Genomic DNA, 13890 nt, shown 5'->3' on the forward strand with positions numbered 1-13890 from the left:
TGTATGTCCAGAAAAGGTAGAGACGTGTGTGCGGTCACTTGATTTTTTCTGTAGCCCATCTGTGTCAATTTCCTTTTCCTTGTTTATGTGGAGAACACTTGGATGTTTCTGACCACACACCTTGCAACTCATGCGCCTTTCACAGTGTTTGCTCATATGTCCAGTTTGCAAACAAGCAAAACAAACGCCTTTCTCCTTCAGGAAACTTATCTTCTGTGTGTGTGCTTTCTTTTCCAATTGTGGGCATTGCTCCAACCCATGCTCAAGGGAGCAACACAGACACAGATTTGATTTTGTAGTCTTGTACTGTACACTTTGTCTCTTGCTTCTGTCATTGCTTGTAGACTCTGCAACATCACTCTGTTCAGTGTTTACAATAGTTGTAGCATAGGCATTTCCCTTGATCCTTGATGGTGATCTGTTCCTGTCACCAAATGGTTTCTTCTCTACAGGCTTTTCATAGCTACTGTACTGTAAATCTCCAAAAATAGGTTCGGATGCAATTCTCACTTGGCGCTCAACAAAAAGAACAATATCTAAAAACTGAGCTCTGCGCTGATGGCGCTCCCAAAGCTCACACGCCTTTGTTCTCCATTTTTCTTTTAACTTGTAGGGGAGTTTCTGGATCACGGCTCGCATGTTAGCTGGCATGTCAAGTTCATTGATGTATTTCAATTCTTCCATTGCGTTACAGCACTCACGCAAAAGGAGTGAATATGCTTGCAGTCCTTTGACATCCTCAGCCTTCACCAATGGCCAGCCAAGCACCTTGTCCACATATGCAGCGGTAATTTTCAACTCATCCCCAAAATGCTCCTGCAGCAGTTCCATTGCTCTTTCATAACCTCTGTCGGGAGGCATAAGTTGACAACTGCGGATTAGCTCCTGAGGCTGCCCTCTTGTGTACTGCTGTAGGAAGTACAAACAATCACCTTTGTTGTTGGTCTTATTTACCACACAGTGTTGAAATGCTCGGACGAAAGCTCTGTATGACAGAGGATCTCCATGAAACACTGGAATTTCTCTTATTGGAAGGGAATTCATGTTTTGCTGTTGCACCAAGAGCTCCGTTATTTGATTTTGTGATTGAAGTAGACTGTAAATATTGCCGTCCTGGGTGTTAGGAGAAGGTACAACACCACAGTTAGCCTGACCGTGAGAAGATTGAACGGCATGTTCAGAATCCTGACTGTGTGAAATCTGCATGTGAGGAGATTTTATGACCTGTGCAGCATCCAGAATGTGGGAAGATTCCATGACCTGTCCAGAATCCATCATTTGGTTTGTTGTTCCATGTCTCTTTAACCTTGATGCCTTCTGGTTGGATTGTGAATGAGACTGTAGGCCTATATTTTGCTTTGGCTGCACATGCATGTTTTTCATAATAGTGCTTGGAAATGGATTGAATTCATTGGCCCCAGGATTGAGAGGTGTTTTCCTTTCCTTTGTGTACGATTCTTTAATTGAACTCCCTCCATCAGATTTCATAAACACTGCTAGTTTAGCAGAGGACACTGCAATCTCGGTGTTAAGTTCAAGCTGTTCCTGTTTCCTCCGAAGCTGCTCAGCCTGCTCCTGCAATACATGTTTGTCACGCAAAGCAGCAGCGCGCGTTTCTAGTGCAGCTTTCTCGGCTGCAGCTTCAATGCATTTTAATGAGACTGTAGAAGATCGGCCACTCCTTGAGCTGCCACGGCTCTTCTGTGATCGTTTACTTGAAACCTGCGTTCCCACATTAGAAACACTGTCATAAGGATGCACCTCATCTTCGTCGTCAATGTTGTAGTGATTGACAGCTCCATCAACATCATGAGCATCATTATTGCTTTCCAACCGTTTTGTAACTGCACCAGTCGATTCATTATCCATTTCACATTCCAACCATTTTGTAACCACATCTGTAAATTCATTGACACTCAACGTTTTGGCTTTATACCACACTTCATGCTTGTCAGCTTCATCGGCTGGCAGCAAAGGTAATAGAGTTGTGTGTGCATTTTGTGCGTCATGGCACATCAGTTTAAACTTGTCAAACTCGCATTTCACTGGTTCTTTACAATCCTTGTTGCTGTTAGACATCAGTTTATTAATAGTCTCCTTTAACTTGTTTGCTTTGTTCAAATGACATTTTCTTTTTGTTTGCAAAGTGTCTATTTTGTCTAGCAAGGCTTTTGTGAGCTGCCTTTTGCGTTTTAAATCCTCTGGGTTCATTTCCACAGGGCTGGCAGTAGCCACGCCCACCAGCTGTGCGTCATCACAATTTTTACTTTGCGCTGTAGCCATTGTTACATTCAGTCATTTGTTTACGCTTTGTTTTCAAACAAATTATCTCCAGCGACTTGGCTACTCACCACTCAACGACAGATTTCAGCTGTGGCAATTCAATCACTCACCCAGAGCTCTGAAACGGGTGGATCTGAAATGGATAGCCTACTGAAGTCGAGTTGTCCACTGGTCCGCTCGGTTCCAATTCAAACGGAGGTAAACATCGGCTTAGTTTCCAATTCTTCTTTCTTGAAGCGCAGCACTTCACCAATTAGTCCACTCGCCCAAATGAGCTAGTCTTTGACTTAAATGTGGTGACTGTTTCCTCCTTAGTCACCGCGACTGTTGAACTGTAAACTTTAGTTGACTCGTGATACCAACACCGACGACTTCTGTACGTTGCAATCATTTGTTTACTTTAATATAAAAACATGATACACTAAAAACAGTTTCGCGTGTGGCAACACGGTCAAAGACTGTGTGCTCACCAGTTCAATCAGTAACACCTGTGGCTACCGGTGAGCTCACCTATATACCTGTGCACTCCTATGCCCTCGCCACTCAGTGGTCAACAGTAAAAATGACATCCAGCACAGACATAATGGCTGCAACAACCAGTCACTAATGTGAATAATTGGCTATATCCATCCATATAACAATGACCTTTTTAGCGCAACGCCAGTTATGCCAGTCATACCACAGCACCGTACTGCCGCAATAATAAATTATGGTGATTTGTTATATTTCCTAAAGCCTAACGCCCTGCCAAAATTACTTTTTACAGAGGATCAAGGATGCCCCTCTTTAACGGAAAAACTAAAATAAGCATGGCACTTATTTATGGGTACCTGGTCTCTGGCCAGTGGTGAGTTGCTCAATTAGCGGTGGGGTAAGGTTACAGCTTGCAAGATGTATTATGCTTTTAGTGTTGGTGTTGGGTGGTTATCAATGATGTGAAAACACAAGTAACTGTAAATCGGCCAGACAGACAGAGCCAGCAGGGAGACGACCAGTGATCGGCTTTTCCTTTACGGTCTGGAATGCATTTTTTTGCATATGGAATATGGAATGCATATGGCATATGGAATGCATTTTTTTGCAGGCCTATTTATTGAGAGATGTATTGAGACGTATTGGATATTTCCGATGGGATTCCCTTCTCTGGGCTTTTTACAGTCTTCACTTTGTCTCCCTGGTCTTCTTGTAGACTCACCTCAGATGACGTTTGGTCTCTCTGTACCACTCCTGCGTTCTAGATTTCCCCTCTGCGGCAAGGCACGGGCATTGGAAACCACACAATAATTTCCGTGGCTTTGGCCCTGAGACCTAAAGGCAAACTTGGACCCACCTGCTAGGGGCTAATTACAAACCCCTTTCCCTGAAGACTCTCTGACTTCTCTGAAGGGTCTCTGGTGGTGGAGAGAATCCCAGGCCGCCAGCCCAGCTCCATGCAGGGCTTCCCCCAGCATCCTAACCAGCCCGGCCCCAGAGGTGAGGGCCCTTCTGGGGCACACTTCCCCGCCGGGTCCACCCAGCAACAGCGCCAGAGCACTCTGGCCCAGCTCCAGATGCAGGTGGAGAAGCTGGCCCAGCAGCCCAACCGACAGCCCCCACCCAACCACTGGTCCTGGTACCAGAACGTGAGGCTTCCAGGCCCTGGGGGCCCCCAGCCCCCTACCAGGCCCCTCCAGGGGGGCTCTCCATCTCAAGGTCACCCCAGCATCGTGCAGCAGCAGCAGCAGCAGCAGCAGCAACAGCAACAGCAGCAGCAACAGAGCCGGAGATACGGGGCCCACCCACACCCCAACCCCAACACCAGGAGCCCCACGTCTATACTTCACAACGCAGGCTTCCCCCCTCAGGTGTGTGTGTGAATGTGTGTGTGTGTGTGTGTGTGTGTGTGTCTGTCTGTCTGCGTGTCTGTCTGTGTGTCTGTCTGTGTGTATGTGTGTGGGTGTAAACATATTTTACAGGTGCCCCGCGGTGGTGTAGCGGTCTAAGCACTAGCCACTAGTGCAAGCTGCCCACCGGGGACTGGGATCGAATCCCAGCTCGCCAGATCCGGATATGGCCGAGGCACACACAGGGAGCGGCATATTGAGCGGCCGCTCCCGAGGGCGGTATAGGAATAGTTCCGGACAAGGATCCGTCGCGCAACAGCGCCCCCGGGGTGCCGGAATAACGGTGCTGGGCTCGAGGAGCCAGTCAGCTAGTCTGCCTGGCGGCCTCCTCTGGGGCTGCCGGCCACGGGGTCGTGCGGCGGATCCTACGCAATAGGCAGGGGATAATTGGATGCTAGGTTGGGTTTAATTGGATACCAAATTGGGTGAAAAAGGGATACAAATCTGAAAAACTAATTTTTTAAAAACATATTTTACCGAACATTTTACAGAATGTCTCTAAATTGTGTCTAACATTAACCGTTGAGAAGTTTGAAGCCTTTCTTTCATGGATATTTGTCTTGGTTGTTTAGTACCCCTCCTGCAGTAGTTTGCTGAAGCGTGAAAACCTCCACGAACTCTGGCTCTCAATTCCTCGTCTCTTTTTAGAAGTTGTTTTAGATACAGTATTGTTCTTATCAAAGAGAATGTACTATAATAACCAAACATTGTATTTCAGTTGTGATAAAATATAGTCACAGACCGCCATGACGGCACCAAATGTTATGTTGTCCGATTTTTGTTATTGTGTCTGCAGTACTTGTTATCGATGTTGAGGAGAATAGGTAAAAAATATTTTAATGTTCTCTCATGTCTGTCTGTTTCTCTCCACCCCCCCACCCCCCCAAATCCCATTCTAGTCACTGAGGGATCTCATACACAACTCTAGCTTCCCCCCCAAACCAATGGACCCCATGCTACAGGGTGCATCACGCTACTCCCACAATGCAACAATCTCTAACACAGGACCTGTCAGCACCCAAAGCTCTTTACACCAGGTGGGTGTGGTCAAATATGTACCTGTGGGTGTGGTCAGATATGCACCTGTGGGTGTGGACAAATATGTACCTGTGTACCAGCTGTGCTTGAGGATCAAACTGGGTCAAATACTTGAATTTAGTTTGGTCTATTTTATTAGTCCACTGTTCAAGGCAAACTAAATCAATGGCCGGTTTCACAGACAGGGCTTAAACCTAGTCCTACACTAAAAAGCATCTTCAATGGAGATTTTACATTAAAAGTGTGATTTAGTCAAGGACTAGGCTTAAGCCTAAACTTAAGTATTTGAAAGTGTTTGACAGTGTAATTGACTACTCTGCATTGCGTGATGATCAGCAAGACTTTGGTTGTGTGTGTGTGTTTCTCAGCGAAACATGATGGAGGGGTCCTACATGAAGAGGAGTGAGGCGGGTGGTTCTGCCCAGCCCACCGTCTCCATCTCCATCCCCAGGCCCAGCTTCTCCCAGGGCCTGCCCACCACCGCCCCAGACAGAACCGGTACGCCTCTCCCTACAGGATAGATAGATAGATAAATAGATATATAGGTAGATAAATAGACAGAGATGGAGATAAAGATAGATAGATAGATAGATAGATAGATAGATAGATAGATAGATGAATTTAAAAATAAATAAATAATAAACTTGGTTGACATTTCAAACATAACTGAATGACAATAAGTCCACAACCATCAAGCCAATAAGTAGTCTATGAATAACACCTCTTTCTCTCCCAAGCACAAGGAAGACAGAATTCACCCATGGCCAAACCCTCCTCTACAGAAACAAGTACAGGGTAGGTGAACACATTTACATTCACATTTACAAAAAAAAAATTTGTTTTGTTTTTTTGTTTGTTGATTTTATCCCCTTTTTCACCCAATTTGGTAGCCAATTGAACCCAACCTAGCATCCAATTATCCCCTGCCTATTGCGAAGGATCCGCCGCACGACCCCGTGGCCGGCAGTCCCAGAGGAGGCCGCCAGGCAGACTAGCTGACTGGCTCCTCGAGCCCAGCACCGTTATTCCGGCACCCCGGGGGCGCTGTTGCGCGACGGATCCTTGTCCGGAAATACTCCTATACCGCCCTCGGGAGCGGCCGCCCAATATGCCGCTCCCCGTGTGTGCCCCAGCCATATCCGGATCTGGCGAGCTGGGATTCGATCCCAGTCCCCGGTGGGCAGCTTGCACTAGTGGCCAGTGCTTAGACCGCTACACCACCGCGGGGCACTACATTTACATTTCTGGAATTTAGCAGACGCCTTTATCCAAAGCGACTTACAACAAATACATGTGTCTAAATAAGTGAATCATCTATCCATCAGTCATCGTAAGAAAAGGTAATCTATGCTATGACCAGGGGCCATTTGCAGTTACAATGCTAGAAGAACAAATAATTAGTTTTTTTAAATAGAGAAACTCTACAGGGGGGTAGTGGGGATGAGGAGGTCTTTAGGAGGGACAAATAAGATGTAGCCTGAAGGGATCGGTCTTCAATCTACGGCGGATTGCAGCAAATTGCCAGTATAATGCCGGAATTATGTATATATATTTTTTGTTTTGTTTAGGTTAGGGGCAAGTTACATGCCCACAGCAAGGGGTAGAAGCATTTTGCAGACACAAACATTTAGAAAAAGGAAATTCCGGCAGAAAGGCAGGGTCTTGGCAGCTGGCAGTCACAGACTACCAATGCATCATAACTAATGATTCAGCATTGTTATTTAGTGACTTAGTTGATTTAGTTATTTTGTTTCCCCATTTTCAAGTAGGAAAAGTTACATATTGCACCTTTAACTATTCAGTTGTGAACACCTGAAATCTACAATGTTTTACCCCGGGACTGAACCCCCGTTTTACACAGCAGGACTTGCGCTGTGCATGCCGGTGCGTGCCAAGGCCAATTGCTTTTCCACAGTCACTCCCGGCCTTGGAGCAAGACAAGACTAAGCTTGACAAGACTAAGCTTGAAGCGCCGGGCATTGAGTCTGAGCTGGCTGCTGCTACCAAAGCCTTGGCACACACTGGGCATGGCTATTGAAAGGCAGCTAACGTGTGTCACAATGTGTCTCACTGCCCCCACCCCCCCTCTCCCCTCTGTAATCTCTCCCGTGGTTGTCCTCCTGAAGGACTGTCTCCTGGAAGCGGGTGGAGCATCCGGCAGGTGGAGCATCAGGGTCCTCAGCCAAGCGGAGACGGAGGTCGTCCCCCGGGCCCATCATCGTCATCAAGGACGAGCCGGAGGATGACGACGATGTGCACTTTGTCAGGGTCAGTTTGGCCGTTGTGACCTGACGTCCCGGTGTTCTGTATGTGACAAAGAGTCTGTATGTATACGAATGTCTCGTGTGTCTTTTGCCATCCCAGATACAGTCCTACGTTGGGGCCAGCCTTCCAGACAGCAGTACAGGGGTGCAGTCCCAGCCCCCCCCTCGAGAGTCTCCCCCCGCCCCAGGGCCCCTTCCCCACCTAGTCCCCGTCCCCGTCCCTGTCCCTGACCCGGCCCCAGAGCAGCAGCAGCAGAAGCAGCAGGCAGAGCACCCCCAGATCGAGGTCCAGGTGGAGGCCCAGCCGCCCCAGTTCCAACCCAAGATTCAGGTGCAGGTCGAAGTGCAGCCCGTGGTGCAGATCCAGGTCCAGCTCCAGCCAGAGAAGACCCCGGGGCCTGACGAGGACCCTAACGAGGACTGGTGCGCTGTGTGTCAGAACGGAGGAGAGCTGCTCTGCTGTGACAAGTGTCCCAAAGTCTTCCATCTTAACTGTCACATCCCCACCCTGAAAGAGTCTCCCAGGTAATGGGAAAACACACACACACACACACACACACACACAAAGTAGCCACGCTAGCATAGCGTTTTAGCAAGCTAATGCTAACTCCTCATTTGTTCCCAGTGGAGCGTGGTTCTGCTCCTTCTGCCGTGACCTGAGCTCTGAGGTGGCATACGACAGCAAAGGGGTGTCTCAGCCTGTGAAGGAGGAACCGGGCTCCGAAGGCTTCCCATCGATTGATAGACTGGTATGCTCACTTCATTCCCCTCCTTTTTATGAGAATGATCCATCATTTTACAGTTTGTCTCTTATTTTATACACACAATATACTTTTTTTCCCACAATTTATACGTGAAACTTGAAACTTGAAACAAGAAATGGAACTATGCACACAAGTCTGAGATCTCATGTGTCAACAACAAGACTCCAGACTACTAAACTTCTCAGTTGTTTTCCTACAACCTGCAGAAATGTGAGAGAAGTTTATTACGCCTCTACTGCAACGAGCTCAGCACAGACTTCCAGGAGGCGTCTTCACGATCGGTAAGACTTGACCTGCTCATCAACACTGCCCCTCGTTGATGTTTGCTTGGTAAACCCTAACCCTAACTGTGAACTCAATGTCCTCCTCTTGTCGCTGTACGTACAGGGGACGCGTGACTACAAGGAGCTGATCGAGACCCCCATGGACCTGTCGATGGTGAAGAGCAAGCTGGAGAGCACGGAGAGGCGCCGCTACGCCAGCGCGGAGGAGTTTGTGTCGGACATCAGGCTGATATTCAAGAACTGTGCCAAGTTTTATAAGGTATGGCGACACAAAACAACACACATGCTATGAGACTGTTAAACCAAGACATCAACATATACAGTTGGGTTACTGTAGAGGAAGGAAAGGGGAAAGTTTATACCCACACAACAACAATGTTGTGTTTTGAGCTTGAACAAAAATGTATTATTAATATAATATGCCATTTAGATTATGCTTTTCTCCAAATGCAGCGAGTGCATACATTTTCCAGAATATATGTGTGGTGACCTGGGAAAACCCGTCGGATGTCGCTGGCGTTCGTTCGTGGCAAAGAGCAAAAATAGACGGAAATCGCGATTTTGGCGATTTTGATATTATGTGGTATTCTAGTACTTTGAACTCCATACTACATTATGGTGAATAAACATTTTAAGAAAACAAAAGAGAAAGTACTTATTTTTATGTTTTTGTGGTGGGTAGTTTGTCTGCATCACAAGCAGACAAACGAGACCAGCCGATCTGCATAGGCTCCTCCCCCGACCCGGAGGAGAAAGGGGTCGGGGGCAGCATTTCTCATCTTTCACTTTTTTTGACATGATACATTAAAATGCTCATAACTTTTTAAAATAAAGGGCTATCTCAGTCAACCAGTTATGAATAGCTGAGAACTTCTAATTTATGGAAATATTAAAAAATGAAAATGTCAAAATGCCACCATGTGAAGGGTTTTCCCAGGCCACCACACATATAGTCCCAGTGGGAATGATTAAATCGTTATTGATCGGACGGGCGTCTTAATCCCTCTACTTTCTATTCCCTGTGGCAGGCGGACACAGAGGTGGGAGGAGCAGGTCTTTACCTGGAGGAGTACTTTGAGGAACAGCTGAGGATCCTTTTCCCAGGCAGGATATTTCCCGGAGGCAAGGAAGAGGGGATGATACCCCCTGTGGAAGACGAGAATGAAGAAGGGTTGCAGCCGATGGAAGGGGATATGCCCCCTGTGGAGGACGACTTACTGTTAACCCCGGTCGAGGAAGGAATGCCGCCCGCTATTGAGGAAGATACACCCGCTATTGAGGAAGGGACTGCACCTGTGGAGGAGGAGATGGAAGAGGGAATACCTCCGGTGGAAGAAGAGATGGAAGAGGAGAAAGCTCCTGTGGAAGAGGAGAAAGAAGAGGAGAAAGCTCCTGAGGAAGAAGAGATGGAAGAGGAGAAAGCTCCTGAGGAAGAGGAGAAAGAAGAGGAGAAGGCTCCCGTGGAAGAAGAGAGAGAAGAGGAGAAGGCTCCCGTGGAAGAAGAGAGAGAAGAGGAGAAGGCTCCCGTGGAAGAAGAGAGAGAAGAGGAGAAGGCTCCCGTGGAAGAAGAGAGAGAAGAGGAGACACCTGTGGAAGAAGAGAGGGATGAGGGGAAACCGGCTGTTGAAGAAGAGAGGGAAGAGGGGAAACCTCCAGTGGATGGAGGGATGGAGGACGAAGGAATACCACCCTTAGAAGAGAGTTTTGAAGAAGAAACGTCTCCTGTGGAAGATGATCTGCCTCCCGATGTTCTTGCTGAAGCTCTAGATCCTTCGAGTCCTCCTCCACCCGACCCCCCCAGCGAGGAGCCCCCCCAACCCCCCCCAGACAGCTCAGACGACCCCCCTCCTGAAACGAAGGGGACTTCTAGCCCCGAAGTCTCAACCAAAGAAGATGAGGGGAAGGAGGAAGAGGAGGCAGCCAACGTCGAAGAAGGATGAATCCGTTTCTTCCACTTTTTTTCTATACAGGAAATGTCCTCGGAAAAACAGGGAACGCTGTTTTCTGCATTAGACACTTTTATATCATTTGCAATAATGAAAACAGCTAGCTGTGTTACATGGTCGTGTACATAGTTGAACGATGCAGTGTACAAACCTTTTTTTGTTGTTTTTTTCCCTGGAGGGAAGTAGCAACTGTGCTGATGACTTTCTACAGTAACTCTTAAAGCACAAAAGTGATGCCCATTACGAATATGTTGTCCTCCAATATCCACTTATCTTCATGTTGTCGGCCTCTGTATAGATTAAGTGTATTTACAGTATTTATAATAGGTGCTGCAATAGTATTCAATACCAACTTTTAAATAGATGAACTGAATAGAATCCGAAAGAAATGCATGAAAAGCAAACATATTGTCTTCATATTCGATCGAGCTTCCGGATTTAGGTTTTACCGTGTTATATTATCTTAAGACTTTTTTTACTGTTAGTTATTTTTTTGTGATGCTGTGCTATTTAGTCGAATACTACTCTAGTACAGTACAATTGTAAAAGAAAGTACTCTCAAGAATGTATTCATTGCATAGGGGTCCAAAAGGTTTCAATTATTCCCAAGCATTGAAAGATGGTGTTCTCTGGTGGTGCTGCTTGCTTTCTGGCATGTAAAAAAGAATTGTCGCTCCCACGTGTCCTTGTTGTCATGTTTCATTTGTTGTTTCGTGTCGAACCTTGGTACCGTAAGTACCTTTTGGAGGCTTACGGTAATCCACCGACTTCCCATCGTCTGTTAATTAGTTTAAGACGGCCTTATTGTTAAAAAAAATAATAATAGCATCACTTTCAACCTTGTCCATGTCAATACTGCAGTCCTGCCTTATCAGGGCAAAGATAACACCAAGACATGCTGAGAATCCAAATTTGAACTCTCTCACACACACACACACACACACACACACACACACACAGCACACTAAGCACATTACTCATGAGAGTAATGATATAATGAATGAGTGTATTTCACATGCATTGTCTGTACTGTGATTAGGCTCCTCATTCCACAGACAGACAGAAAAGTCGTATTGGTCAATGCAAACACTTCTGTATCTCCGTTAGGCACAATCCAGAGATAAAGAGGAGTGCGTCAAATTACGCACAGTGGCTTTGGCGATCTAGTGAACGCAGTTCCCTCTATCTCCCCCTCTCGCTGTGTTTTACATGACTGGGAAAAATGACATCGTTAACCTCAGTGTTGGCCCTATGCACGCCCCCAAAACTCAAGGCGAGATTATTCGAGCTGTCTTGCTACACAACCGCAATCAATGAAATTCCCACAGCTCCCGTCCTCACTGTCTCCGCTCGTCCCTCTCTTGACGGTATACACTCGGGAGGACCCGTTTAGGACGCACTGTATATGCTATAATAAATTATTTAAATCGGGAATAAACAGAGTGGAAAGGCGCTTTCAAGGAATCCAATGGCGCCGTGGATATTGATATTGTTTTCTTTATATGGAGTTCTGAATGGGGAAGGTAGGAAATGGAACGAATGGGTTATTGCCCTATTGTTACTGATTCATTTGAATCGAGTGGGAATTATGGGTATACGGTGAGCAAATATATAGGTGATTAGTATTGGGACTGTTGGATTAAAATTTACATATCTACAAAATATTTTCTGTTTGATTATTTTGTGTAACACATGACCTATGTGGGTTATTTTAAGGAATCTAAAATGTATTACTTTCATGCATCATGTGAAATGTGCCTATAGCTTGACTCATTCAGCCACTTTGTCCACTTGTGAGAGTATAACAGGTCTACTTTCCAATCCCACCTTCACAAGTATTACCTCTGTCTCACTCTTTTGTCCAAACCCATCTCATCCTATATCAACGGGTTCAGAGCCTGAGCAGCCCACACTGATGGCCTGCTGTACGGATGGGAGGGACTGGGCGCTCGGAGGACAAGAATGTACAGCCCTCCCCCTCATTTCATCTTCCCACATCTGCAGGTGAGGGAAGGAACACCTGGTTTTAGAGACAGCATGATGGGTCTTCAGGAGGTGACGGTTCACAAGGGGCCCCTGCCTTTGTAGCTAGAGCAACACAGCCCAGAAATGAGGACATGCTGTACTTCAAACAGTTTGATCTTGCCATAATGATTATATACGACAAGTGGAGGTGACGTTTTGACATATATTCCAACGTCAATCGTGAATAAAGGCTGCGTTTACAATGGTGAAGAAAGAGGTGGTATGTCTATGGAGAGGTGATGGTGTCATTAAATACAGGAAATACCCCCTAGGCGTTTTAAAGCCCCAGTTCCGCCTCAACTACTCTCCCACCCACCCCCCTTACAACCAAACCCTGCTGGGGTAGATTGCCACGTATGTACAGGAGCAAAGTCTCCGCCTGGAGCCTTCTGCACTTCAGATCCCCGGGGTGCCTGTAAAACAGCTCTCTCTGGGGGTGAAAATGGCAACTGAACTATTAGTGATGGAGACATGAGGAACATGTGGGTTGACGTTTTGTCACTGTAGTGTACGTGTACCGGGGGAGGCTGGTAGAGGTTAAAATCAGAGGACGGGCTCAATGTCAGTGTGGCAAAGTAGAAAGTAGCCGAGAAGATCAGCGGTTGTGTGCTATCCTCCATCCATGACGCCTACAGCGACCGGTGTGTCAGTAAGGCCCTCAGGAGTATCAAGGACCCCAGCCATCCAAATCGGAAATTGTTCGAACTACTGCCGTCGGGGGAATGGTACCATAGCCGATGTCGAACAGTTATTCCCCATAAGCAATCAGGCTCCTAGGGAAACGCACTGGCATAAGGCAAAGGACTGTCCCCCCCATACCATCCCCACTGCATTAATAATATATATTATGACTACCTGATTACTTGGTCACTACCTACTTGAACTCTGTACTGCTCCATCTGTCCCAGATTGCACACTGTATGACAGTGTGTCACATCTCACTGCAACCTGCACAGCATTTTTGCACAACCTGACTATTACTTGAACTTCCCGTAATGTTGATTACATTAATAATATTGATACGCTGATTTTCATTCTGCTGCTATTACTTTATTCTATTATTGCTGATTTGCATTCTGCTGCTATTGCCACTATTGACGCTATAGCTGCTATTGTTGATTGTTGATTGTTGTTTTTAATATCCTGCTTACTTTATTATTGATTTTGTATTCTGCTGCAATGCCATTGTTGAATGAACCTGAACCCATTTGACTCTGCGTAACCATTGATGTAATAAAAGCAATTCTGATCTGATGTCATGGAATGGAATGGTATAAGGAATGGTATCAAACATGATCCCTCATCCCATCCCATCCCATTCCTCATTCCGTTCCATGCATTACAATGAGCCCTACCGATTTCTACTTCCACCCGCCTCCCCTGACATGTTACGATCCCTTTGG

The 13890-nt window shown here is 46.4% G+C and overlaps 1 protein-coding gene across 1 annotated transcript in view; it reads left to right on the forward strand.

Moving 5' to 3' along the window:
* Nucleotides 1-1755: 1755 nt before the first annotated feature.
* Nucleotides 1756-13890, forward strand: part of LOC308164201 (uncharacterized protein) — a gene marked incomplete at both ends in the record, with an annotated part of 12903 nt that continues 768 nt past the window's right edge. Inside the window, 13 exons of the mRNA XM_080538343.1 lie at nt 1756-1840; nt 3670-3989; nt 5066-5203; nt 5573-5702; nt 5942-5999; nt 7331-7472; nt 7569-7685; nt 7716-7993; nt 8094-8217; nt 8439-8513; nt 8620-8775; nt 9545-9877; nt 12467-12546. Of these exons, the coding sequence (XP_080394469.1) occupies nt 1756-1840; nt 3670-3989; nt 5066-5203; nt 5573-5702; nt 5942-5999; nt 7331-7472; nt 7569-7685; nt 7716-7993; nt 8094-8217; nt 8439-8513; nt 8620-8775; nt 9545-9877; nt 12467-12546 (2036 nt within the window). The remainder of the gene's footprint in view (nt 1841-3669; nt 3990-5065; nt 5204-5572; nt 5703-5941; nt 6000-7330; nt 7473-7568; nt 7686-7715; nt 7994-8093; nt 8218-8438; nt 8514-8619; nt 8776-9544; nt 9878-12466; nt 12547-13890) is intronic.

Source organism: Nansenia antarctica (genome assembly GCF_963989245.1).
Source record: "Nansenia antarctica genome assembly, chromosome: 8".
Lineage (NCBI taxonomy): Eukaryota > Metazoa > Chordata > Actinopteri > Argentiniformes > Microstomatidae > Nansenia > Nansenia antarctica.